The sequence below is a fragment of the Molothrus aeneus genome, unplaced genomic scaffold (genome assembly GCF_037042795.1).
Source record: "Molothrus aeneus isolate 106 unplaced genomic scaffold, BPBGC_Maene_1.0 scaffold_30, whole genome shotgun sequence".
In the NCBI taxonomy this organism is placed as follows: domain Eukaryota; kingdom Metazoa; phylum Chordata; class Aves; order Passeriformes; family Icteridae; genus Molothrus; species Molothrus aeneus.
The window spans coordinates 5,209,511-5,235,181 of NW_027098964.1; the positions used below are offsets into that span (position 1 = coordinate 5,209,511).

Sequence of the window (25,671 nt, forward strand, 5' to 3'; positions counted from 1 at the left end):
AGCCATTTTGTATCCCACAATGCCCTGTTAAATGTCAGCCATTTTGTATCCTATGATACTCAGTGTCAGCCACGTTGTATCTCACAATGCCCTGCTAAATGTCAGCCATCTTGTATCCCACAATACCCTGTGCTGTCAGCCATCTTGTATCCCACAATGCCTCTCTCTCCCCCATTACCCTCCTGCCCCCATCCACTGTTTCCCTCCTCCCCAATCCCATGATGCCCCTCCCCAATCCCATGATGCCGCTCACCAGTTCCGGCCTTCCCGCAGGTCCCCACGCGCCCCAGGCACTCCTTGTGGGCGGGGGCTCGGCAGCGGCTGCAGCGATAGCCCTGGTAGAAGGTGCCCCTGGGGACACGGGGGGCACACAGGGGGACACAAGGTCATGGTCACAGGGGACACCATCAGCCATGCCCCACACCCACCTGAGGCCACACTGGACTCACCAGTCCATGATTGACCTGAGCCCAACCAGGACTGACCAGTCCAAGACTGACCAGTCCAGGACCAACCTGAATCTGTCCAGGACTGACCAGTCCATGGTTGGCCTGAGCCTGTCCATGACTGACCAGTCCATGATTGACCTGAGCCCATCCAGGACTGACCCATCCATGACCCACCCAGGTTGTCCAGCAGAGCTCTTGATCCACCTGAGTCTTGGCCCAGGTTGGTCCCACCAGCATCAACCCAACCAGGAGGGTCTCACCTTGACTTTGGCCCACCTGGGGCTTGGCCAACCTTGGCCTCCATCCAACCTTGGCCTTGACCCACCTCAACCTTGACCACCACCCAACCTTGATCCAGTTTGGCCTTGGCCTCCAACCAACATTTGACCCAGCTTGGTCTTCACCCACCTTGTCATTTTCTACGCAACCATTGACCTACCTTGATCTCCTGACCTCCACCCAACCTTGACCCACCTTGTTGTTTTCTACCCAACCATTGGCCCACCCGGACTTCTTGATCTCCACCCAACCTTGACCCACCTCGACTCCAACTCAACCTTGACCCACCTTGGCCTCCACTCAACCATTGACCCACCTTGACTCCAACCCAACCTTGACCCACCTTGAGGCCACTCACAGCTTGACCCCCAAGGAGCTCCTTGACCCCTCCCCAGCCCTTGACCACCCTCCAAGGCTTGACCCACCTTGAGCTTGACCTTCCCACGACCCCACCAGCCCCTCCATCACCAACTTCCACCTTGACCTCACCACCCCAAGAACGTGACCCACCCACCTCCAACCTCCTGGGGGTCTCCTCCTCTCCCAGACCCCCCCCCCCCGTGGCCTCTCCAGGACCATGTGGACACAATTTTGGGGTCCTACCTCAGCAACATCTGGCAGGCCCTGCAGGACGTGGTGTCCTCGAAGGAGAACATCTGGAAGTCGTGTCCATCAGCCAGGGCATTCTCAGGGAAGATGTTGGACCTGCCGGACATGGGGAGGACCTGGGTCAGGTGGGGACAACCTGGACGTCCCCAGGGCCACCCAGTGGGGCAGGTGGGACCTCCTCGGTGGGGACAGGGCCACCTACAGGGCCATCTCGAACTGCTCCAGCCACTTCTTCTTCAGCTCGCGCGTCTTGAAGAAGAGCTCGTAGTCCGGCAGCCCAGCCATGTCCAGCAGCATGAAGGTGTGGGACCACTGTGGGGTGGGGTGGGGTGGGGTGGGGTCAGCCACGCCCCCCAAGTGGGGCAGGGTCACATGGGGACACTGGGGACATTGGGGTCACACCCCCCTCTTGGGGTCATGGGGTGGTGGGGTGTCCACTGGGGACGTGGACATCATGGTGCACCAGGGACCAGATTTTGGGGATCCACCAGGGACCAGGATCTTGGAATCCATCAGGGTATTGGGTTTTGGGGTTCACCAGGGACCAGATTTTGGGGATCCGCCAGGAAATGGGGGTTTGGGGTTCACCAGGGACCAGGATCTTGGAATCCATCAGGGTATTGGGTTTTGGGATCCACCTGAAATGGGGTTCTGGGGTCCACCAGGGACCAGAATCCTGGGATCAACCAGGGAACAGAATTTGAGGATCCACCAGAGAAGAGGAACCAGGATCCACCTGACCTGGACATCTGTGTCCACCAGGGACCAGATTTTGGGGACCCACCAGGGACCTTGATGTTGGGGTCCACCAGGGAACAGGGTTTGGGGGTCCACGAGGGACCAGGATTTTGGGGATCCACCAGGGAATGGGGTTTTGGGATCCACCAGGGACCTGGATGTTGGCACCACCAGGAACCAAATTCCTGGGATCCACCAGACCTGGACCTCTGAGGTCATGGGGAAGAGGACCTGGGGACCACCAGGATCTGGACACTTGGGACCGCTTGGAACTGGACACCAGTGTCCACCGGTGACCAGGTTCCTGAGGTCCACAAGACTGGACACCTGTGTCCACCGGGGTCCTTTGGGAAGAGGACACTGGGACTGGAGGAACCTGGCCACTGGTGTCCCCCTGATGTCCCCACGGTGTCCCCAGTACCTTCTTGCCATCACGAGGCTCGAGGTCACCATCGTGGAGTTGGTGGCTCTGGAGGTCCACCACGTCCTTGGTCTCGTAGGAGTCCCCGCGGCGCTTGCAGATGATCAGGGCCTTGTCCAGCAGGAAGCCGTACCTGGGGACGGTGACAAGGGTGGCACCGTGTCCCTGAGGCCACCGCGCTCCACAGGGTGTCCCCATGGCTGCCCTGGACCGGCCTCCAAGTGTCCCTGTGGTGTCCCCAGGGGTGTCCCCAAGGGGAGGTCTCTGTTATCTCATGTCCCCATGGTGTCCTCACGTCCCTGAGGTGTCCCTGAGGTGTCCCCATGGACGGTCTCCTGTCCCCATGGTGTGGCCGTGGTGTGCCCATGGTGTCCCCATGTTCTTGAGGTGTTCCTGAGGTGTCTCCATGGATGTTCTCATGTCCCCATGGTGTCTCCATATCCCTGAGGTATCCTTGAGGTGTCTCCATGGATGTCCTCATGTCCTTGAAGTGTCCCCAAGGTGTCCCTGCAGTGTCCCCATGGACGTTCTCATGTCCCCATGGTGTCCCCATGTCTCTGAGGTGTCCCTGAGGTGTTCCTGAGGTGTCTCCATGGATGTTCTCATGTCCCCATGGTGTCCCCATGATGTCCCCATGTCCCTGAGGTGTTCCTGAGATGTTCTTGAGGTGTCCCCAAGGTGTTCCTGAGGTGTCCCCATGAATGTCCCCATGTCCCTGAGATGTCCCCATGTCCCTGAGGTGTCCCCAACGTGTCCCTGAGGTGTCCCTGAGGTGTCCCCATGGATGTTCTCGTGTCCCCATGGATGTCCCCATGTCCCTGAGGTGTCCCCAAGGTGTTCCTGAGATGTTCCTGAGGTGGCCCCATGTCTCTGTGGTGTCCCCAAGGTGTTCGTGTGATGTCCCTGTGGTGTCCCCAGGTGTCCCCAGGTATCCCCCTGTGCCTGAGATGTTCCTGAGGTGTCCCCAAGGTGTTCCTGAGATGTTCCTGAGGTGGCCCCATGTCTCTGTGGTGTCCCCATATTCCTGTGATGTCCCTGTGGTGTCCCTGTGGTGTCCCCAGGTGTCTCCAGGTGTCCCCAGCCCACCTGTCCGCCTTGGAGCGTCTCTCAGCACTGGAGACCTTCAGCTCCCCATCGATCTTGGGGCGCCCGAACTGTGCCAGGGACTGCGGCTGGGACGGGGTGGACATCAGGAATGGGGTGGACATCAGGAATGGGGTGGACATCAGGAATGGGGTGGACATCAGGACATCAGGAACGGGGTGGACATTGAGAATGGGGTGGACATCAGGAATGGGGTGGACATCAGGAATGGGGTGGACATCAGGAACGGGGTGGACATTGGGACATCAGGAACGGGATGGACATTGGGAACGGGGTGGACATCAGGAATGGGGTGGACATTGGGACATTGGGACATCAGGGACGGGGTGGACATTGGGAATGGGGTGGACATCAGGAACGGGGTGGACATCAGGAACGGGGTGGACATCAGGAATGGGGTGGACATCAGGAACGGGGTGGACATTGGGACATCAGGAACGGGATGGACATTGGGAACGGGGTGGACATCAGGAATGGGGTGGACATTGGGACATTGGGACATCAGGAATGGGGTGGACATCAGGAACGGGGTGGACATCAGGACATCAGGAACGGGGTGGACATTGGGAATGGGGTGGACATCAGGAATGGGGTGGACATCAGGAACGGGGTGGACATCAGGAATGGGGTGGACATCAGGAACGGGGTGGACATTGGGAATGGGGTGGACATCAGGAATGGGGTGGACATTGGGACATTGGGACATCAGGAACGGGGTGGACATTGGGAATGGGGTGGACATTGGGACATTGGGACATCAGGAATGGGATGGACATCGGGAACAGGGTGGAAATTGGGACATCAGTAATGGGGTGGACATTGGGAATGGGGTGGACATCAGGAATGGGGTGGACATTGGGACATTGGGACATCAGGAATGGGATGGACATCGGGAACAGGGTGGAAATTGGGACATCGGGAACGGGGTGGACATTGGGAATGGGGTGGACATCGGGAATGGGGTGGACATTGGGAACAAGGTGGACATCAGGAACGGGGTGGACATCAGGAATGGAGTGGACATTGGGAATGGGATGGACATTGGGAACAGGATGGACATTGGGAATGGGATGGACATCGGGACATCAGGAATGGGATGGACATCAGGAATGGGGTGGACATCAGGAATGGAGTGGACATTGGGAATGGGATGGACATTGGGAACGAGGTGGACATCAGGAACGGGATGGACATCAGGAATGGGGTGGACATCAGGAATGGAGTGGACATTGGGAATGGGATGGACATTGGGAACAGGATGGACATTGGGAATGGGATGGACATTGGGAACGAGGTGGACATCAGGAAGACACCATCAGGATCAGGACAGTGGGAACAGGACAGGGGAATGGGGTGGACATTGGGACATTGGGAGGGGTATGGACAGCGGGAACGAGATGGACATCAGGAATGAGATGGACATTGGGACAACGGGAATGGGACACGGGAACAAGATGGACATCAGGAAGGGGGTGGACATCAGGAACAGGATGGACATCGGGAACAGGACATCAGGAACGGGGTGGACATCAGGAATGGGTCCCAGCGGGGATTTGGGGCTCCTGGGGGGAATTTGGGGGTCCCGGGGGGAATTTGAGAGTCCTGGGGGAATCTGGGGGTCCTGGGGATATTTGGGGGTCCCAGGGGGGGAATTTGGGGGTCCCGTGGAGGAATTTGGGGGTCCTGTGGAATTTGGGGGTCCCAGGGGGGAAATTGGGCATCCCGGGGGGATTTGAGGGTCCTGGGGGAATTTGGGGGTCCCAAGGGGGAATTTAGGGGTCCCAGGGGGCAGATGTGGGGTCCCAGGGAGGATTTTGGGGCTCCCAGGGGGAATTTGGGGTTCCCATGGGTTTATTTGGAGTTATTTTGGGGGGTTCTTTGGGGAGGTTTGGGGAATTTGGGGGTCCCAGGGGGGATTTGGGGCTCCCAGGGGGGATTTGGGGGTCCCGAAGTAATTTGGGGGTACCGGGGTAATTTGGGGGTCCCAGGGGTTTATTTGGGGTTATTTTGGGGGGTTCTTTGGGGAATTTGGGGGGCACAAGGGTATTTGATGGTCCCGGGGTTTATTTAGGGGTTTTTTTTGGGGGGGTTCTTTGTGGGGGGAGAGGATGGGGATTTTGGGGATCCCAGGGGGGAATTTGGGGATTTTGGGGTTCCCGGGGGGGATTTGGGGATTTTGGGGTCCCCACCATGTTGTGCAGGCAGAGCTGGATGCTCGTGAGCTGTTTCAGGGTCTCGTTGTCCCGTTTGACCTCGTTCACGCACTGGGCCAGGTCCTGGGGGGGTTTTGGGGGGGCTCCGGTCAGAGACCCCCAAAATCCCAAAATCCCCCCCTGGACCCCCAAAATTCCCCCCAGAAACCCCAAAATCCCCCCCAGAAATCTCAAAATCCCCCCTGGAACCCCAAACCTGCCTCGAACCCCAAAATCCCCCCCTGGATCCCAAAATCCCCCCTGGAACCCCAAAATCCCACTCAGAAATCCCAAAATCCCCCCAGAAACCCCAAAATCCCACTCAGAAACCCCAAAATCACCCTTGGAACCCCAAAATCCCCCCCAGAAACCCCAAAATCCCCCCCCCTGGAACCCCAAATCCCCCCCTGGATCCCAAAATCCCCACCCAGAAACCCCAAAATCCCACTCAGAAATCCCAAAATCCCCTCCTGAAACCCCAAAATCCCCCTTGGAACCCCAAAATCCCCCCCCTGAAACCCCCAAATTATCCCTGGAACCCCAAATCCTCACCTGGAACCCCCAAATTATCCCTGGAACCCCCAAAATCGCTCCCCCGGAATCCCCAAATCCCACCCTAGAACCACCAAATTATCCCTGGAACCCCCAAATTCCCCCCCAAGACCCCCCAAATCCTCCCCAGGACCCCCAAATCCCCCCCCATCCCCTTCAGGACCCCCAAAACGCCCCAAAATCCCCCCCCAAAATGCCCCCCAAATTCCCCCTAAATCCTCCCCAGGACCCCCAAATCCCCCCAAAATGCCCCAAACCCCCCCAGGCCGCCCCCAGCCCCACCCTCATGGCGTCCAGGGCCCCCCTCAGCCGCTCCCGCTCGGCCGCGTCCGGGGTCAGCTTCACCAGCTCCTGGGGTCAAAGGTCACCGTGGGCCCAGGTGTGCCCCAGGTGTGTCCCCAATGTCCCCAGGTGTGCCCAGGTGTGTCCCAGGTGTGCCCAGGTGTGTCCCCAATGTCCCCAGGTGTGCCCCAGGTGTGTCCCCAATGTCCCCAGGTGTGCCCAGGTGTGCCCAGGTGTGGCCCAGGTGTGTCCCAGGTGTGTCCCCAATGTCCCCAGGTGTGCCCAGGTGTGCCCAGGTGTGGCCCAGGTGTGTCCCAGGTGTGTCCCCAATGTCCCCAGGTGTGCCCAGGTGTGCCCAGGTGTGTCCCAGGTGTGTCCCCAATGTCCCCAGGTGTGTCCCAGGTGTCCCCAGGTGTGTCCCCAAATGTCCCCAGATGTCCCCAGGTGTGTCCCAGGTGTGTCTAAGGTGTCCCCAGGTGTCTCCAGGTGTGTAATGGGTGTGTCCCCAGTGTCCCCAAGTGTGCCCAGGTGTGTCCCCAAGTGTGCCCAGGTGTGTCCCTCCTCCTCCAGGTGTCCCCATGTCCCCCCCAGGTGTCCACAGTTGTGCCCAGGTGTGTCCCCAAATGTCCCCAGGTGTGTCTCAGGTGTGCCCAGGTGTCCCCAGGTGTGTTCCCAAATGTCCCCAGGTGTCCCCAGGTGTCTCCAGGTGTGTACCAGGTGTGTTCCCAAATGTCCCCAGGTGTCCCCAGGTGTCTCCAGGTGTGTACCAGGTGTGTTCCCAAATGTCCCCAGGTGTCCCTAGGTACCCCCCAGGTGTGCCCAGGTGTGTAATGGGTGTGTCCCAGGTGTCCCCAGGTGCATCCCAGATGTGTCTCAGGTGTCCCCAGGTGTGCCCAGGTGTTCCCACATGTCCCCAGGTGTGTCCCAGGTGTCCTCATGTCCCTCCAGGTGTCCCAGGTGTCCCCAGGTGTGTAACGGGTTTGTAATGGGTGTGTCCCAGGTGTCCCCATGTCCCCCCAGGTGTCCCCAGGTGTCACCTGGAGCAGCAGGTGATATTTCAGCACCCTCTGCACGGGCACCATCAGCAGCTGCTGATACCAGGTGTGCCCAGGTGTGCCCAGGTGTGTCCCCAGGTGTGTCCCAGGTGTGTCCCAGGTATGTCCCATGTCCCCAGGTGTCACCTGGAGCAGCAGGTGATATTTCAGCACCCTCTGCATGGGCACCATCAGCAGGTCCCGCAGGGTGAATCGCCCGTTGGTGGCGCGCTGGGAGCACTCCTGGGGACATCGGGGACATTTGGGGACATTTGGGGACATTTGGGGCACTTTGGGGACATTTGGGGACATTTGGGGCACTTTGGGGCACTTTGGGGACATTTGGGGCCATTTGGGGGCAATTCGGGGTCACTTTGGGGTAATTTTGGGGACATTTGGGGTCACTTTGGGGACAGGTGGGGTAATTTTGGGGACATTTGGGGTCACTTTGGGGACTTTTGGGGCCATTTGGGGGCAATTCGGGGTCACTTTGGGGGTAATTTTGGGGACAGTTGGGGTCGCTTTGGGGACAGGTGGGGTAATTTAGGGGTAATTTGGGGTCATTTTGGGAACATTTGGGGCCAGTTTGGGGTCACTTTAGGGTAATTTTGGGGACATTTAGGGTCAGTTTGGGGTCACTTTGGGGTAATTTTGGGGTAATTTTAGGGTCAATTTGGCGTCAGTTTGGGGTCATTTGGGGACATTGGGGTCACTTTGGGGTCACTTTGGGGACATTTGGGGGCACTCTGGGGTCATTTAGGGTCAGATTTTGGCTTTTTGGGGTCATTTTGGGGTCACTTCAGGGCCAGTTTGGGGACATTGGGGGTCACTTTGGGGAAATTTTGGGGACATTTAGGGTCAGTCTGGGGACGTTTTAGGGTCACCCTGGGGTCAATTTGGTGACATTTGGGGACGTTTGGGGTCATTTGGGGCTGTTTTGGGTCGGTTTGGGGTCATTTGGGGGACATTTGGGTCAGTTTAGGGTCATTTTGGGGCTGTTTGGGGTCACTTTGGGGCCATTTGGGGCCATTTGGGGTCACTTTGGGGCCATTTGGGGTCACTTTGGGGCCGTTTGGGGTAATTGGGGTTCATTTAGGGTCAGTTCAGGGTTGTTTGGGGTCATTTAGGATCGGTTTGGGGTCAGCCTGGGGTCATTTTGGAGCCACTTTGGGGTCGTTTCGGGGTTTCTCGGGGCTCACCTGGAGCTTCATGCGCAGGTCGGTGCAGGTGGAGAGCTGGTCCAGGCGCCGCGCGGCCGCCTCCACCTGGCTGCAGTAGCGGCCGTAGAGCAGGAACCTGGCGTGGAAACCCAAAAACCAACAAAATCCACCCAAATTAACCCAAAATCCAACAAAATTCACCCAAAATCCAACAAATTCCACCCAAATTAACCCAAAATCCAACAAAATCCACCCAAAATCCAACAAAATCCACCCAAAAAACAACAAAATCCAACAAAATCCACCCGGCTGCAGTAGCGGCCGTAGAGCAGGAACCTGCGGGGGAAACCCAAAATACAACAAAATCCACCCAAAAACCAACAAAATCCACCCAAATTAACCCAAAATCCAACAAAATCCACCCAAATTAACCCAAAATACAACAAAATCCAACAAAATTAACCCAAAATACAACAAAATCCAACAAAATCCACCCAAAATCCAACAAAATCCACCCGGCTGCAGTAGCGGCCGTAGAGCAGGAACCTGAGTGGAAACCCAAAATCCAACAAAGTGCAACAAAATCCACCCAAAATCCAACAAAATCCACCCAAAACCCAACAAAATCCACCCAAAACCCAACAAAATCCACTCAAATTAACCCAAAATACAACAAAATCCACCCAAATTAACCCAAAATCCAACCAAATTCACCCAAAATCCAACAAAATCCACGCAAAATCCAACAAAATTCACCCAAAATCCAACAAAATTCACTCAAAATCCGCCCAAAATCCAACAAAATCCAATAAAATTCACCCAAAATCCAACAAAATTCACCCAAAACAAAAAAATATTCGTGGTAATCTGCTTAAAATCCCCCCAAATCCCCCTCAGGACCCCCCAAATTGTCCCCAAAATCCTCCCAAACCCCCTCAAATCCCCTCAAATCCCCCCAAATCCCCTCAGGACCCCCAAATCTGCTCAGGACCCCCAAATCCCCTCAGGAGCCCCCAAATCCCCCTCAGGACCCCCCCAATCCCCTCAGGACCCCCCAAATTCCCCCAAATCCCCTCAGGACCCCCCCAAATCCCCCCAAATTGTCCCAAATCGCCTCAGGACACCCCTAAATCCCCTCAGGACGCCCCCAAATCCCCTCAGGACCCCCCTAAATCCCCTCAGGACCCCCCAAACCCCCTCAGGCACCCCTAAATCCCCTCAGGACCCCCCCAAATCTCCCCAAATTGTCCCAAACCCCCTCAGGACCCCCCCAAATCCCCTCAGGACCCCCCAAATTGTCCCCAAAATCCTCCCAAACCCCGTCAAATCCCCCCAAATCCCTTCAGGACCCCCCAAATCCCCCCAGGACCCCCCCAATCCCCTCAAATCCCCCCAGGACCCCCCCAAATCCCCTCAGGACCCCCCAAACCCCCTCAGGACCCCCCAAACCCCCTCAGGACCCCCCCAAATCCCCCCAAATTGTCCCAAACCCCCTCAGGACCCCCCCAAATCCCCCCAGGACCCCCCCAAATCCCCCCAAATTGTCCCAAATCCCTTCAGGACCCCCTAAATCCCCCCAGGACCCCCCCAAATCCCCCCGGCCCCCCCGTACCTCTCCTTGTACTGCAGGAACAGGGGGGGCAGCGCCCGCCCCCCCCCGGGCCCCCCCAGCGCCGCCCGCAGCTCCCCCAGGAACCGGCGATGGAGGCAGAGCAGCTCCTGCGAACCGGGAGCACTGGGAATACTGGGAATACTGGGAATACTGGGAACACTGGGAACACTGGGGATACTGGGAATACTGGGGATACTGGGAATACTGGGAATACTGGGAGTGCTGGGAGTGCTGGGAATGGGGGAACTGGGAGTGCTCCAGCAGCTCCTGCGAACCGGGAGCACTGGGAATACTGGGGATACTGGGAATACTGGGAACACTGGGAACACTGGGGATACTGGGAACACTGGGGATACTGGGAATACTGGGAATACTGGGGATACTGGGAATACTGGGAACACTGGGAATGGGGACTGGGAATACTGGGAGCACTGGGAATGGGGGAACTGGGAGTGCTCCAGCAGCTCCTGCGAACCGGGAGCACTGGGAATACTGGGGATACTGGGAATACTGGGAACACTGGGAACACTGGGGATACTGGGAATACTGGGGATACTGGGAATACTGGGAATACTGGGAGTGCTGGGAGTGCTGGGAATGGGGGAACTGGGAGCGCTCCAGCAGCTCCTGCGAACCGGGAGCACTGGGAATACTGGGAATACTGGGAACACTGGGAATACTGGGGATACTGGGAACACTGGGAACGGGGGAACTGGGAGTGCTCCAGCAGCTCCTGCGAACCGGGAGCACTGGGAATACTGGGAGCACTGGGAATACTGGGAATACTGGGAACACTGGGAGCACTGGGAATGGGGGAACTGGGAGTGCTCCAGCAGCTCCTGCGAACCGGGAGCACTGGGAATACTGGGAATACTGGGAATGGGGACTGGGAACACTGGGAATGGGGACTGGGAATGCTGGGAATACTGGGAATACTGGGAATACTGGGAACACTGGGAGCACTGGGAATGGGGGAACTGGGAGTGCTCCAGCAGCTCCTGCGAACCGGGAGCACTGGGAATACTGGGAATACTGGGAATACTGGGAATACTGGGAATACTGGGAGTGCTGGGAGTGCTGGGAATGGGGGAACGGGGAGTGCTCCAGCAGCTCCTGCGAACCGGGAGCACTGGGAATACTGGGAATACTGGGAATACTGGGAAAGCTGGGAAAGCTGGGAACGGGGACTGGGAATACTGGGAATACTGGGAACGGGGACTGGGAGCACTGGGATGGGACTGGGAGTGTCCCAGCAGCTCCTGTGAACCGGGGTCACTGGGAGAGGACTGGGAACACTGGGAACACTGGGAACACTGGGAATACTGGGAGTACTGGGAACGGGGACTGGGAGCACTGGGAATACTGGGAATACTGGGAGTGCTGGGAATGGGGGAACTGGGAGTGCTCCAGCAGCTCCTGCGAACCGGGAGCACTGGGAACGCTGGGAACACTGGGGATACTGGGAACACTGGGAATACTGGGAATACTGGGAATGGGGACTGGGAACACTGGGAACACTGGGAATGGGGGAACTGGGAGTGCTCCAGCAGCTCCTGCGAACCGGGAGCACTGGGAATACTGGGAATACTGGGAATACTGGGAACACTGGGAACACTGGGAACGGGGGAACTGGGAGTGCTCCAGCAGCTCCTGCGAACCGGGAGCACTGGGAATACTGGGAATGCTGGGAATACTGGGAATACTGGGAATACTGGGAACACTGGGAGTGCTGGGAATGCTGGGAATGGGGGAACGGGGAGTGCTCCAGCAGCTCCTGCGAACCGGGAGCACTGGGAATACTGGGAATACTGGGAATACTGGGAATACTGGGAACGGGGGAACTGGGAGTGCTCCAGCAGCTCCTGCGAACGGGGAGCACTGGGAACGCTGGGAATACTGGGAATACTGGGAACACTGGGAATACTGGGAACACTGGGAATACTGGGAATACTGGGAACGGGGACTGGGAGCACTGGGAGCACTGGGAATGGGGACTGGGAGCACTGGGAGCGCTGGGAATGGGGGAACTGGGAGTGCTCCAGCAGCTCCTGCGAACCGGGAGCACTGGGAACGCTGGGAACACTGGGAATACTGGGAATACTGGGAATACTGGGAATACTGGGAATACTGGGAACAGGGACTGGGAGCACTGGGAACGGGGACTGGGAATGGGGACTGGGAGCACTGGGAACGGGGACTGGGAGTGTCCCAGCAGCTCCTGCGAACCGGGAGCACTGGGAACGCTGGGAATACTGGGGGGACTGGGACAGGACTGGGAACACTGGGATGGGACTGGGAATGGGGATTGGGAGCACTGGGAATACTGGGAATGGGGACTGGGAATGGGGACTGGGAGCGCTCCAGCAGCTCCTGCGAAACGGGGTCACTGGGACAGGACTGGGAGCACTGGGAACGGGGACTGGGAGCACTGAGAGTGTCCCAGCAGCTCCTGCGAACCAGGGTCACTGGGAGCACTGGGAGCACTGGGAGCACTGGGAACACTGGGAGCTGGGACTGGGAGAGGTAGGAGGGGTTACTGGGAGAACTGGGAGAGCTGGGAGGGAACTGGGAGCACTGGGAGAGCTCAGGGGGTGGTATTGGGAGCACTGGGAGGGGCTGGGAGGGGTCACTGGTGTCACTGGTCAGTGTCACTGGTGTCTCCCTGTCCCCATGTCCCCCTGTCCCCTGTCCCCAGTGTCACTGTCACCTCCCTGTCACTGGTGTCACTGGTGTCACTGGTGTCACTGGTCAGTGTCCCCCTGTCCCCCTGTCCCCAGTGTCACTGTCACCTCCACGTCACTGGTGTCACTGGTGTCACTGGTCAGTGTCACTGGTGTCCCCTGTCCCCATGTCCCCCTGTCCCATGTCCCCATTGTCACTGTCACCTCCCTGTCACTGGTGTCACCGGTGTCACTGGTGTCACTGGTGTCACTGGTGTCACTGGTCAGTGTCCCCCTGTCCTGTGTCCCCAGTGTCACTGTCACCTCCACATCACCGGTCAGTGTCCCCATGTCCCCATTGTCACTGTCACTGGTGTCACCGGTCAGTGTCCCCATGTCCCCATTGTCACCTCCACGTTGACGATGCTCTCCATGTCCCCCTGTCCCCATGTCCCCATTGTCACTGTCACCTCCCCGTCACTGGTGTTACCGGTCAGTGTCCCCATGTCCCCATTGTCACCTCCACGTTGATGACGCTCTCCATGTCCCCCTGTCCCCCCGTCCCCATGTCCCCTGTCCCTCTGTCCCCATGTCCCCATTGTCACTGTCACCTCCCCGTCACTGGTCAGTGTCACTGATGTCACCGGTCAGTGTCCCCATGTCCCCATTGTCACCTCCACGTTGATGAAGACGCTCTCCATGTCCCGGGGGCTCAGGAAGTGCCGCAGTGGCCGCAGGAAATGCTGGGGACATCAGGGGACACCAGGGGACACCAGGGGACATCAGGGGACATCAGGGGACACCAGGGGACACCAGGGGACATCAGGGGACATCAGGGGACACCAGGGGACATCAGGGGACAGCAGGTGACACCGGGCCTTGCTGGGAGCACTGGGAGGCCCCGTGAGGCCACCTCTGTCCCCAGTGTCCCCAAGGTGTCCCCATTTCCCACCTCAGTCCCCAATGTCCCCAATACCCCCAGTGTCCCCAATGTCCCCAACGTCCCCAATACCCCCAGTGTCCCCAAGGTGTCCCCAAGGTGTCCCCACCTGGCAGATGGACTCCAGGGTCTCCGTGTACCCAGTGCCCCCAATGTCCCCAGTGTCCCCGAATACCCTCAATGTCCCCAGTGTCCCCCAGTGTCTCCATTGTCCCCAATGTCCCCAATACCCCCAATGTCCCCAAGGTGTCTCCACCTGGCAGATGGACTCCAGGGTCTCCGTGTACCCATTGTCCCCATTGTCCCCAATGTCCCCAAGGTGTCCCCAAGGTGTCCCCACCTGGCAGATGGACTCCAGCGTCTCCGTGTACCTCTCCTCCGTCTGCCGCAGCTCCTGGAGGCAGCAGAGCCGCCGGTCCACGCCCCCCTTCTGTGGGGACATTGGGGACATCGGGGACAATGGGGACATTGGGGACATTGGGGACATCAGGTACAGTGGGGACATTGGGACATCGGGGACACAGGGGACAATCAATCAATCAACCTCCAAAAAACCCCTGGGACCACCACCCAAAACCACCTGGAACCACCCCAAAACCACCTGGGACACCACCAAACATCTGGGAGTCCCCAAAACCCTTGGAACCACCCCAAAAAACTCCTGGGACCCCCTAAAAACCACCTGGGACCCCCCCAAAAGCACCTGGGACACCACCAAAGATCTGGGAGTCTCCAAAACACCTGGGACCACCCCAAAACCACCTGGGACCACCCCAAAAACCACCTGGGACCACCTAAAAACCACCTGGGACGCCACCAAACATCTGGGAGTCTCCAAAACACCTGGAACCACCACCCAAAAAACACCTGGGACCCCCTAAAAACCACCTGGAACCACCCCAAAAGCACCTGGGACGCCACCAAAGATCTGGGAGTCCCCAAAACACCTGGAACCACCCCAAAAGCACCTGGGACACCACCAAAGATCTGGGAGTCCCCAAAACCCTTGGAACCACCCCAAAAAACACCTGGGACCACCAGCCAAAACCCCTGGGACCACCCCAAAAGCACCTGGGACACCACCAAACATCTGGGAGTCCCCAAAACACCTGGGACCACCCCAAAAACCCCTGGAACCACCCCAAAACCACCTGGGACGCCACCAAAGATCTGGGAGTCTCCAAAACACCTGGGACCACCCCAAAAAACACCTGGGAACCACCCCAAAACCACCTGGGAACCACCCCAAAAACACCTGGGACACCACCCAGGTGTTTTTGGGGGCTCCTTGCTCTCTTTGGGGACTCCCAGGTGTTTTTGGGGGGGTTCCCAGATATTTTTGGAAGTTCCCAGCTGGTTTTGGGGGGGTTCTCAGATATTATTGGGGGTTTCCCAGCTGTTTTTGGGGTGGGGTTTCCCAGCTGTTTTTGGGGGGTTCCCAGACATTTTTGGAAGTTCCCAGCTGGTTTTGGGGCGTGTCCCAGCCGTTTTTGGGGCGTGTCCCAGCTGTTTTTGGGGGTTTCCCAGCCGTTTTTGGGGCGTGTCCCAGCTGTTTTTTGGGGCGTGTCCCAGCCGTTTTTGGGGTGTGTCCCAGCTGTTTTTAGGGCGTGTCCCAGCTGTTTTTGGGGTGGGGTTTCCCAGCCGTTTTTGGGGGCGTGTCCCAGCCGTTTTGGGGGCGGTTTCCCAGCTGTTTTTGGGGTGGGGTTTCCCAGCCGTTTTTGGGGGCGGTTTCCCAGCTGTTTTTGGGGCGTGTCCCAGCTGTTTTTGGGGTGGGGTTTCCCAGCCGTTTTTGGGGGTTTCCCAGCCGTTTTTGGGGCATGTCCCAGCTGTTTTTTGGGGCGTGTCCCAGCCGTTTTTGGGGCGTGTCCCAGCTGTTTTTGGGGGTGGTTTCCCAGCTGTTTTTGGGGCGTGTCCCAGCTGTTTTTGGGGGCGGTTTCCCAGCCGTTTTTGGGGTGTGTCCCAGCTGTTTTTGGGGTGTGTCCCAGCTGTTTTTGGGGTGGGGTTTCCCAGCCGTTTTTGGGGCGTGTCCCAGCTGTTTTTTGGGGCGTGTCCCAGCCGTTTTTGGGGTGTGTCCCAGCTGTTTTTAGGGCGTGTCCCAGCTGTTTTTGGGGTGGGGTTTCCCAGCCGTTTTTGGGGGCGTGTCCCAGCTGTTTTTGGGGCGTGTCCCAGCTGTTTTTGGGGTGGGGTTTCCCAGCCGTTTTTGGGGCGTGTCCCAGCTGTTTTTGGGGTGGGGTTTCCCAGCCGTTTTTGGGGCGTGTCCCAGCTGATTTTGGGGCGTGTCCCAGCTGTTTTTGGGGGCGTGTCCCAGCTGTTTTTTGGGGCTGGGGGGTCCCACCCACCGCGGCCGGGGGGGGCTCGACCCTCATCAGGTCCTCGTAGACGTCGTCGCCGTCGTCGCCCTCGGCCTCCACGCAGTCGTAGAGGTCATCGTCCTCCTCGGCCGTGTCACTGCGGGCGGGGGACACTTGGGGACACCTGGGGACACCTGGGGACACCTGGGGACACCTGGGGACACTTCGGGACTCCCCCCCGGAGCCAACCCCCCAAAATCCCTCGGGGGCCCCTTGTTGTCCCCAAAATCCCTCAATGTCCCCAAATGTCCCCAAATGTCCCCCAGTGCCCCCCACAGACCCATTAATGCCCCCAAAAATCCCTCGGGGATCCCCAAATGTCCCTGATTGTCCCCAGAATCCCACCAATGTCCCCCAGTGTCCCCAGTGCCACCCTCCAATGTCCCCAAATGTCCCTGATTGTCCCCAGAATCCCTCGGGGGTCCCCCAAATGTCCCCAAATGTCCCCCGGTGCCCCCCACAGACCCATTAATGCCCCCCAAAATCCCCCGGGGATCCCCAAATGTCCCTGACTGTCCCCAAAATCCCACAGGGTCCCCAAATGTGCCTTTTTGTCCCCCAAATCCCACCAATGTCCCCAAATGTCCCTGATTGTCCCCAAAGTCCCTCCAATGTCCCCAAATGTCCCCCAGCGCCCCCCACAGACCCATTAATGCCCCCCAAAATCCCCCGGGGATCCCCAAATGTCCCTGATTGTCCCCAAAATCCCACAGGGTCCCCAAATGTCCCCCGGTGCCCCCCACAGACCCATTAATGTCCCCCAAAATCCCTCGGGGATCCCCAAATGTCCCTGACTGTCCCCGATTGTCCCCAATGCCACCCCCCAATGTCCCCAAATGTCCCTGACTGTCCCCAAAATCCATCGGGGGTCCCCAAATGTCCCTGACTGTCCCCAGAATCCCACAATGGCCCCAAATGTCCCCAGTGCCACCCCCAAACCCCCGAGTAGCCCCCAGTATCCCCCAGTAGCCCCTGGCACCCCAGTGTCCCCCAGTGTCCCAAATGTCCCTTTTTGTCCCCAAATGTCCCTTTTTGTCCCCAAATGTCTCTCTTTTTGTTCCCAATGCCACCCCCAATGACCCCGGTGGCCCCCAATGACCCCAGACCTCCCCAGTATATCCCAGTATCTCCCAGTATCCCCAGTACATCCCAGTATCCCCAGTATCTCCCAGTATCCCCAATATATCCCAGTATCTCCCAGTACATCCCAGTATCTCCCAGTATCCCCAGTACATCCCAGTATCCTCCAGTATCCACCAGTAAATACCAGTATCCCCAGTATTCCCAGCATCCCCCAGTATCCCCAGTATCCCCCAGTATCCCCAGTACATCCCAGTATGTCCCAGTATCCCCAGTACATCCCAGTATCCCCAGTACATCCCAGTATCTCCCAGTACATCCCAGTATGTCCCAGTATCCCCAGTACATCCCAGTATCCCCAGTATATCCCAGTACCCCCAGTACCCCAGTACATCCCAGTATCCTCCAGTATCCACCAGTACATACCAGTATCCCCCAGTATATCCCAGTACCACAGTATCCCCCAGTACACACCAGTAAATACCAATACCCCCCAGTATTCCCAGCATCCCCCAGTATCCCCAGTAACCCCAGTATATCCCAGTATCTCCCAGTATCCCCAGTACATCCCAGTATCCCCAGTATATCCCAGTATATCCCAGTATCCCCAGTAACCCCAGTATCCCCAGTGCTCACTCGATGAGGTCGGAGAGGCCGCTGTAAACGTCATCGTCCCCAACGCTGTCCTCGGACGGGAACGGCCTGGGGGGACACGGCCGGACACGGCCGGACACTGCCGGACACTGCTGGACACTGGGACTGGACACTGGGACTGGACACTGCTGGACACTGGGACTGGACACTGGGAACACTGGGACTGGACACTGGGACTAGACACTGGGACTGGACACTGCTGGACACTGGGACTGGACACTGCTGGACACTGCTGGACACTGGGATGGACAGTGGGAACACTGGGACTGGACACTGGGACTGAACACTGCTGGACACTGGGACTGGACACTGGGACTGGACACTGGGAATGGGAAGGACTGACCCCTGGGGACTGGACATTGGGACTGGACACTGAGATGGACACTGGGACTGGACACTGGGAATGGACACTGAGATGGACACTGGGGTTCCTCAGAGAGGGGACTGGACACCAGGGACTGGACATTTGGGACGCTCAGGGACTGGACACTGGGGTTCCTCAGGGACTGGACACCAGGGACTGGACACTGGGGTTCCTCAGAGAGGGGACTGAACACTGGGACTGGACACTGCTGGACACTGCTGGACACTGGGACTGGACACTGGGACTGGGCACTGCTGGACACTGCTGGACACTGGGACTGGACACTGGGACTGGACACTGGGACTGGACAGGAGTGACCCCTGGGGACTGGGCATTGGGACTGGACACTGGGACTGGACACTGCTGGACACTGCTGGACACTGCTGGACACTGGGACTGGACACTGGGACTGGACAGGAGTGACCCCTGGGGACTGGGCACTGGGACTGGACACTGGGACTGGACACTGCTGGACACTGGGACTGGACACTGGGACTGGACACTGCTGGACACTGCTGGACACTGGGAACACTGGGACTGGACACTGGGACTGGACACTGGGACAGGATATTGGGACTGGACACTGGGACTGGACATTTGGGACCGTCAGGGACTGGACACTGGGACAGGACATTGGGACTGGACACTGGGAACACTGGGACTGGACCCTGGCATCCCTCGGACCGGGCCCTGGACACCTGGACCCTCCGGGATGGACGCCCGCGTCCCGCCCACTCACGTGAATCCTTTGCTCTGCGCGATGGGCGTCCAGGAGAGCGTGGAGAGCGTCTCGATCACCTGGGGACACCGAGGTGACACCGGGGCACTGAGGGGGGACCCGGACCCGCGGGTCCCACCCCCCAGGACAGCCGGACCCCTGAGCCCACCTTGCCGAAGTCCTGGACGTCGAAGAGGTCGAAGGCGCCGAAGAGCCGGTGCTTGGGGAGCCCGAATTTGTCGGCGCAGGCGGTCAGGAAGGTGCGGATGTTCCTCAGACACAGGAACTGTGGTGGGCACCGGTGGCACCAGTGTCACCGGCGCCACCGGTGTCACCTCTGTCACCACCGGCACCCCCCCCGTCATCGCCATCAAAATCAGGGTCTCTGTCTCGCCACGGTTGTGACCACCGTTGTCACCGATGGTGGCATCATCTCCGCCATCGGTGCCGTCATTGTCGCTGTCAACCCCGTGAGCATTGTCACCACCACCCTCATCGTCATCATCATCGTCATCGTCATCGTCATCATCATCATCATCGTCATCATCATCATCATCATCACCCCAGGTCTCGCAATCACGCCAGTCCTGTCATTGTCACCATCAATGTCACCATCACCAACAACCCCAGTGTCCTCCTCATCGTCATCATCATCATCATCCCCATTGTGCCCATCACGGTCACCACTCTCATCCACACCCATCTTTGTCACCATCAATGTCGCCATCACCAACAACCCCAATGTCCTCCTCATCGTCATCATCGTCATCATCATCGTCATCATCATCATCACCCCAGGTCTCTCAATCACGCCAGTCCTGTCATTGTCACCATCAATGTCACCATCACCAACAACCCCAGTGTCCTCCTCATCATCATCATCATCATCATCATCCCCATTGTCCCCATCACGGTCACCACTCTCATCCACACCCATCTTTGACACCATCACCAACACAATCCAAATGTCCCCATCCCCATTGTCCCCATCGTCTCCACCACCCTCATCCACACCTATCATGGTCACCATCAATGTCCCCACCATTGTCCCCATCATTGTCCCCATCAATGTCCCCATCATTGTCCCCATGGGGCTCTCACCTGCGACATCTGTGACTGGGGACAGATGTCCCTTGGTGGCACGGCGTGGAGCAGGAAGACATTGTCCCCATCATTGTCCCCATCCCCATTGTCCCCACCATTGTCCCCATCAATGTCCCCACCCATTGGGGCTCTCACCTGTGACATCTGTGGCCGGGGACAGATGTCCCTTGGTGGCATGGTGCGGGGCAGGAGGACATTGTCCCCACCATTGTCCCCATCCCCATTGTCCCCACCATTGTCCCCATCAATGTCCCCACCCATTGGGGCTCTCACCTGTGACATCTGTGGCCGGGGGCAGATGTCCCGCGGTGGCACGGCGCGGGGCAGGAGCGCGTTGAGCAGGTGGCACAGCAGGACCCCGTCGCGCAGCGCCTGCGCCAGGTCCCACACCTGTCCCCCGGGGCTGCTGGCCCGGTGTCCCGCGGGCAGGACGCGCGCGGCCACCAGCCAGTGGGCGCACTGCCGCCACACCTCCATGGGGACACCACGGGACACCGCGGGCAGGCGGCTCCTGGCGGGGTGAACTGCTGGGGAGAACTTCAGTGGAGGCAGGTTCAGGTGGGATGAACTTCAGTGGAGGTGGGTCCTGGTGGGATGAACTTCTATGGAGGTGGGTCCTGGTGGGATGAACTTCAATGGAGAACTTCAGTGGAGGTGGGTCCTGGTGGGATGAACTTCAATGGAGAACTTCAGTGGAGGTGGGTCCTGGTGGGATGAACTTCAGTGGAGGTGGGTCTTGGTGGGATGAGCTCCAGTGGAGAACTTCTATGGAGGTGGGTCCTGCTGGGATGAATTTCAATGGAGGTGGGTCCTGGCACCTGATGAACTTCAGTGTAGAAGTTCCTGATGAACTTCAGTAGAAGAACTTCAGTGGAGGTGGGTCCTGGTGGGATGAACTTCCATGGAAGTGGGTTCTGGTGGGATGAACTTCAGTGGAAGAACTTCAGTGGAGGTGGGTCCTGGTGGGATGAACTTCAATGGAGGTGGGTCCTGGTGGGATGAACTTCTATGGAGGTGGGTCTTGGTGGGATGAGCTCCTGTGGAGGAACTGGTGGAGGTGGGTCCTGGGCAGGATGAACTTCAGTGAAGGAGTTGAAGGAAGAGGGTCCAACCATCAACTTCTGGCCAGGAGCTGATGGAGATGGGATCCTGGTGGAGATGAAATCCCAATGGAGACGAGATCCTGATGTGGGTGAGATCCTGGTGAAGGTGAGACCCTGATGGAGATGGGATCCTGGTGGAGATGAGATCCTGGTGGAGATGGGATCCTGGTGGAGGTGAGATCCTGATGTGGGTGAGACCCTGGTGGAGATGAGATCCTGATGTGGGTGAGATCCTGATGTAGGTGAGACCCTGGTGGAGGTGAGATCCTGATGTGGGTGAGACCCTGGTGGAGATGAGATCCTGATGGAGATGAGATCCTGATGTGGGTGAGACCCTGGTGGAGATGAGATCCTGATGTGGGTGAGATCCTGGTGTCACCACTCCTGTCCAGACCAGCACCAGCTGAGGCCCTGCCTTGTGTGACCTGGCAGGACCACGTCCAGCGAGGAACCCCTGGATGACCCCTGGATGACCCCTGGATGACCCCTGGATGACCCCTGCACCAACCTCAGCCCCTCCAAGCGCTCCTGGGCCACCTCCCCCGGCTCAGGAGGTCCCCTCCCCCCAGGAAAGGGAGGAACCGGAGGCGCTGGGGCCCCGTGGGGCCACCACCGGTGACAAGTGACAAACGCCGCTCCCGGTGCCACCGCCACCTCCGGATGGCCCCGGTGGGCTCCTCCTCCTCTTCCTCCTCCTCCTGCTGCTGCTGGAGAAGCTCCGGTGGCCTGGAGGAGCTGCTGGGGTGGCCTGGTGGCCTGGTGGCCCGAGGCAGAAGTGTCACACCCCGGAGGTGACACGGAGGACAACGGCGGTGGCGCCTGCGCCCCGGAGGTGACACAGGGTGACTTCCTGTCCCAGCGGTGGCACCGGGGAGGAGCTGCCACCAAGGGGGTGGTGGCCACGAGGGGACAACGGGGGGGACGTGGGACACGGTGGGGGGGAGGGATCTGGGCTCCTGGGGCTTGGAGAGGGGACAAGGTCACAGGAGGGCTCCAGGTGGGCTGGGCATGGTGGAGGTGGGTCCAGGAGAGGTCCAGGTGACCTGGACGTGGTGGCCCAGAGGGTCCAAGAAGGGTCCAGGTGGTCTGGATGTGGTGGTCTCAGAGGGGTCCAGGTGACGTGGACATGGTGGCCCAGGAGATCCAGGAGAGGTCCAGGTGGTCTGGACACGGTGGCCCAGGAGGGTCCAGGTGGGGTGGACATGGTGGCCCAGGAAAGGTCCAGGAAAGATCCGGGTGGTCTGGACATGGTGGACCAGGAGATCCAGGAGAGGTCCAGGTGGTCTGGACATGGTGGCCCAGGTGGGTCCAGGTGGGTTGCACATGGTGGACCAGAGGGTCCAGGTGGGCTGGACATGGTGGCCCAGGTGGGTCCAGGTGGTCTGGACATGGTGGACCAGGAGGGTCCAGGTGGGGTGGACATGGTGGCCCAGGAAAGGTCCAGGAAAGATCCGGGTGGTCTGGACATGGTGGACCAGGAGATCCAGGAGGGGTCCAGGTGGCCAGGACATGGTGGAGGTGGGTCCAGCTGGTCTGGACATGGTGGACCAGGAGAGGTCCAGGAGAGGTCCAGGTGGTCTGGACATGGTGGCCCAGGTGGGTCCAGGTGACCTGGACACAGTGGAGGTGGGTCCAGGTGGTCTGGACATGGTGGACCAGGAGGGTCCAGGTGGGGTGGACATGGTGGCCCAGGAGATCCAGGAGGGGTCCAGGTGGCCAGAACATGGTGGAGGTGGGCCCAGGTGGGGTGGACATGGTGGCCCAGGTGGGTCCAGGTGGGCTGGACATGGTGGAGGTGGGTCCAGCTGGTCTGGACATGGTGGACCAGGAGAGGTCCAGGAGAGGTCCAGGTGGTCTGGACATGGTGGTCCTGGAGAGGTCCAGGTGGTGTGGACATGGTGGAGGTGGGTCCAGGTGGTGTGGACATGGTGGAGGTGGGTCCAGGTGACCTGGACATGGTGGAGGTGGGTCCAGGTGGGCTGGACGTGGTGGACCAAGGGCTCCAGGTGGGCTGGACGTGGTGGCCCAGGGTGTCCAGGAGGGACCCAGGACCTGTCAAGGTCTCAGGATGGACCCAGGTGTGCAGGCCCAGGGGGTGACGCCGTTCTCCAGGTGCCACCAAAGCTCCAGGAGGTCACCCAGGACCTTCCAGGGGTCACCAGGGTGACCCAGCTGTCCATGACCCATTGAGGGGGGGGCTCAAGGAGGACCCTCCTCACCCCCCGGTGTCCCCCACTGTCCCCAATGTCCCCAATGTCCCCCACTGTCCCCTCTGTCCCTCGCTGTCCCCCATTGTCCCCTCGTGTCCCCTGATGTCCCCTGCTGTCCCCAATGTCCCTGTTGTCCTCCACTGTTCCCTGCTGTCCCCACTGTCCCTCACTGTCCCCCACTGTCCCCTGGTGTCCCCGCGCTGTCCCTGCGCTGTCCCCGCTGTCCCCACTGTCCCTCGCTGTCCCCTTGTGTCCCCTGTTGTCCCCCGCTGTCCCCGCTGTCCCCTCCTGTCCCTTGTGTCTCCTCCTGTCCCCACTGTCCCTGCTGTCCCCTGTCCCTCCCTGATGTCCCCGCTGTCCCCGCTGTCCCCCCACTGTCCCCACTCTCCCCCCACTGTCCCCACTGTCCCCCACTGTCCCCCCACTGTCCCCGCTGTCCCCACTGTCCCCCCACTGTCCCCGCTGTCCCCACTGTCCCCCCACTGTCCCCACTGTCCCCGCTGTCCCCCCACTGTCCCCGCTGTCCCCCACTGTCCCCCCGCTGTCCCCGCTGTCCCCCCACTGTCCCCGCTGTCCCCCACTGTCCCCCCACTGTCCCCCACTGTCCCCACTGTCCCCACTGTCCCCGCTGTCCCCCCACTGTCCCCGCTGTCCCCCACTGTCCCCGCTGTCCCCACTGTCCCCGCTGTCCCCGCTGTCCCCGCTGTCCCCGCGCTGTCCCCGCGGTGTCGCAAGCCCCGCGCTGGCCCCGCGCCCGCTCCTTCCCCGAAATGAGGAGCGGCCGCCCCGCCCCTCCCCCACCCCGCCCCGCCCCTCCCCCACCCCAACCGCTGCCACCTCCCCCACCCCCCCCCACCCCCCCCCTCCTTTGTCACCGGGGTCCCCAAGGTGTCACCCCCAGACCCACAACAGGCGGCCGCAGGTGACAGAAGGTGACCACAGGTGGCCGGGAGTGACCACAGGTGGCCGAAAGTGACCAAAGGTGGCCGCAGGCGGCCGGGGGTGGCCGGGGGTGGCCGGAGGTGACCAAAGTGGCCGAAAGTGACCACAGGTGGCCGGAGGTGGCCGGAGCCCCACCCTCACTCCCCCTTTGTCACCGGGGTCCCCAAGGTGTCACCCCCAGACCCACAACAGGCGGCCGAAAGTGGCCGGGGGTGACCAAAGGTGGCCGCAGGTGACCAAAGGTGACCGGGGGTGGCCGGAGCGCCCCGCCCCCACCCTGACCCCACCCCCATGGGTGGGGGCGGGGCTCGGGTTACCCAATAACCCCCCCGGGGCCGCCCCCATAAAGGGACAAGGGACCCCCCCCCCACCCCCCCCCCCGTGTCCCTGTCCCTGTCCCTGTCGCCGTCGCTGTCCCTGTCGCTGTCGCTGTCGCTGTCGCCGTCGCTGTCGCCGTCGCTGTCGCCGCCCCCTCCCTGCGGCCATGGGGGCTCCGGCGCTGCCCCCTCCTCACCCTCCTCATCCTCATCCTCGCCTCTTCCTCCTCCTCGGATTCCTGGCGCTGCTCGGGACCCCCGCCCGCGCTGAGCTGTGAGACACTGGGGACCCCCCCCAAACCCAACCCCACCCGTGGGACCCTCATTGGGACCCCCACCTAAACCCAAACCCACCCGTGGGACCCCCCCCCAAACCCAACCCCACCCATGGGACCCTCATTGGGACCCCCCCCCAAACCCAACCCCACCCGTGGGACCCTCATTGGGACCCCCCCCCAAACCCAAACCCACCCGTGGGACCCCCCCCCAAACCCCATCCCCACCCATGGGACCCTCATTGGGACCCCCACCCAAACCCCACCCATGGGACCCCCACCCAAACCCCACCCATGGGACCCTCACCCCAAACCCACCCATGGGACCCCGAACCCAACCCCACCCATGGGACCCCCACCCAAACCCAACCCATGGGACCCACCCCAAACCCACCCATGGGACCCCCACCCCAACCAAACCCCACCCATGGGGCCCCACCCCAAACCCAAACCCACCCATGGGACCCCATCCCCATTGAAGGGACCCCCATGGAAGCCCCTTTTTGGGACCCACCCATGGG

At 59.9% G+C, this 25,671-nt stretch overlaps 2 protein-coding genes across 2 annotated transcripts in view; one reads left to right on the forward strand and one right to left on the reverse strand.

The window, feature by feature from the left end:
- The window catches only part of VAV1 (vav guanine nucleotide exchange factor 1), a 36,470-nt gene extending 15,690 nt beyond the window's left edge, over positions 1-20,780 (reverse strand). Inside the window, exons 1-17 of the mRNA XM_066570272.1 lie at positions 20,577-20,780; positions 19,369-19,485; positions 19,221-19,279; positions 18,100-18,165; positions 16,372-16,480; positions 14,373-14,459; positions 13,767-13,835; positions 10,433-10,539; positions 8,860-8,956; positions 7,808-7,903; positions 6,627-6,695; positions 5,790-5,876; positions 3,583-3,668; positions 2,497-2,629; positions 1,540-1,649; positions 1,332-1,433; positions 254-351 (exon numbers count right to left, since the gene is read on the reverse strand). Of these exons, the coding sequence (XP_066426369.1) occupies positions 254-351; positions 1,332-1,433; positions 1,540-1,649; positions 2,497-2,629; positions 3,583-3,668; positions 5,790-5,876; positions 6,627-6,695; positions 7,808-7,903; positions 8,860-8,956; positions 10,433-10,539; positions 13,767-13,835; positions 14,373-14,459; positions 16,372-16,480; positions 18,100-18,165; positions 19,221-19,279; positions 19,369-19,485; positions 20,577-20,780 (1,696 nt within the window). The remainder of the gene's footprint in view (positions 1-253; positions 352-1,331; positions 1,434-1,539; positions 1,650-2,496; positions 2,630-3,582; positions 3,669-5,789; positions 5,877-6,626; positions 6,696-7,807; positions 7,904-8,859; positions 8,957-10,432; positions 10,540-13,766; positions 13,836-14,372; positions 14,460-16,371; positions 16,481-18,099; positions 18,166-19,220; positions 19,280-19,368; positions 19,486-20,576) is intronic.
- Positions 20,781-24,968: 4,188 nt separating this feature from the next.
- LOC136569948 (venom factor-like) overlaps positions 24,969-25,671 on the forward strand; it is a 30,329-nt gene continuing 29,626 nt past the window's right edge. Inside the window, exon 1 of the mRNA XM_066570314.1 lies at positions 24,969-25,149. Within this exon, the coding sequence (XP_066426411.1) occupies positions 25,043-25,149 (107 nt within the window). The 5' untranslated portion in view covers positions 24,969-25,042. The remainder of the gene's footprint in view (positions 25,150-25,671) is intronic.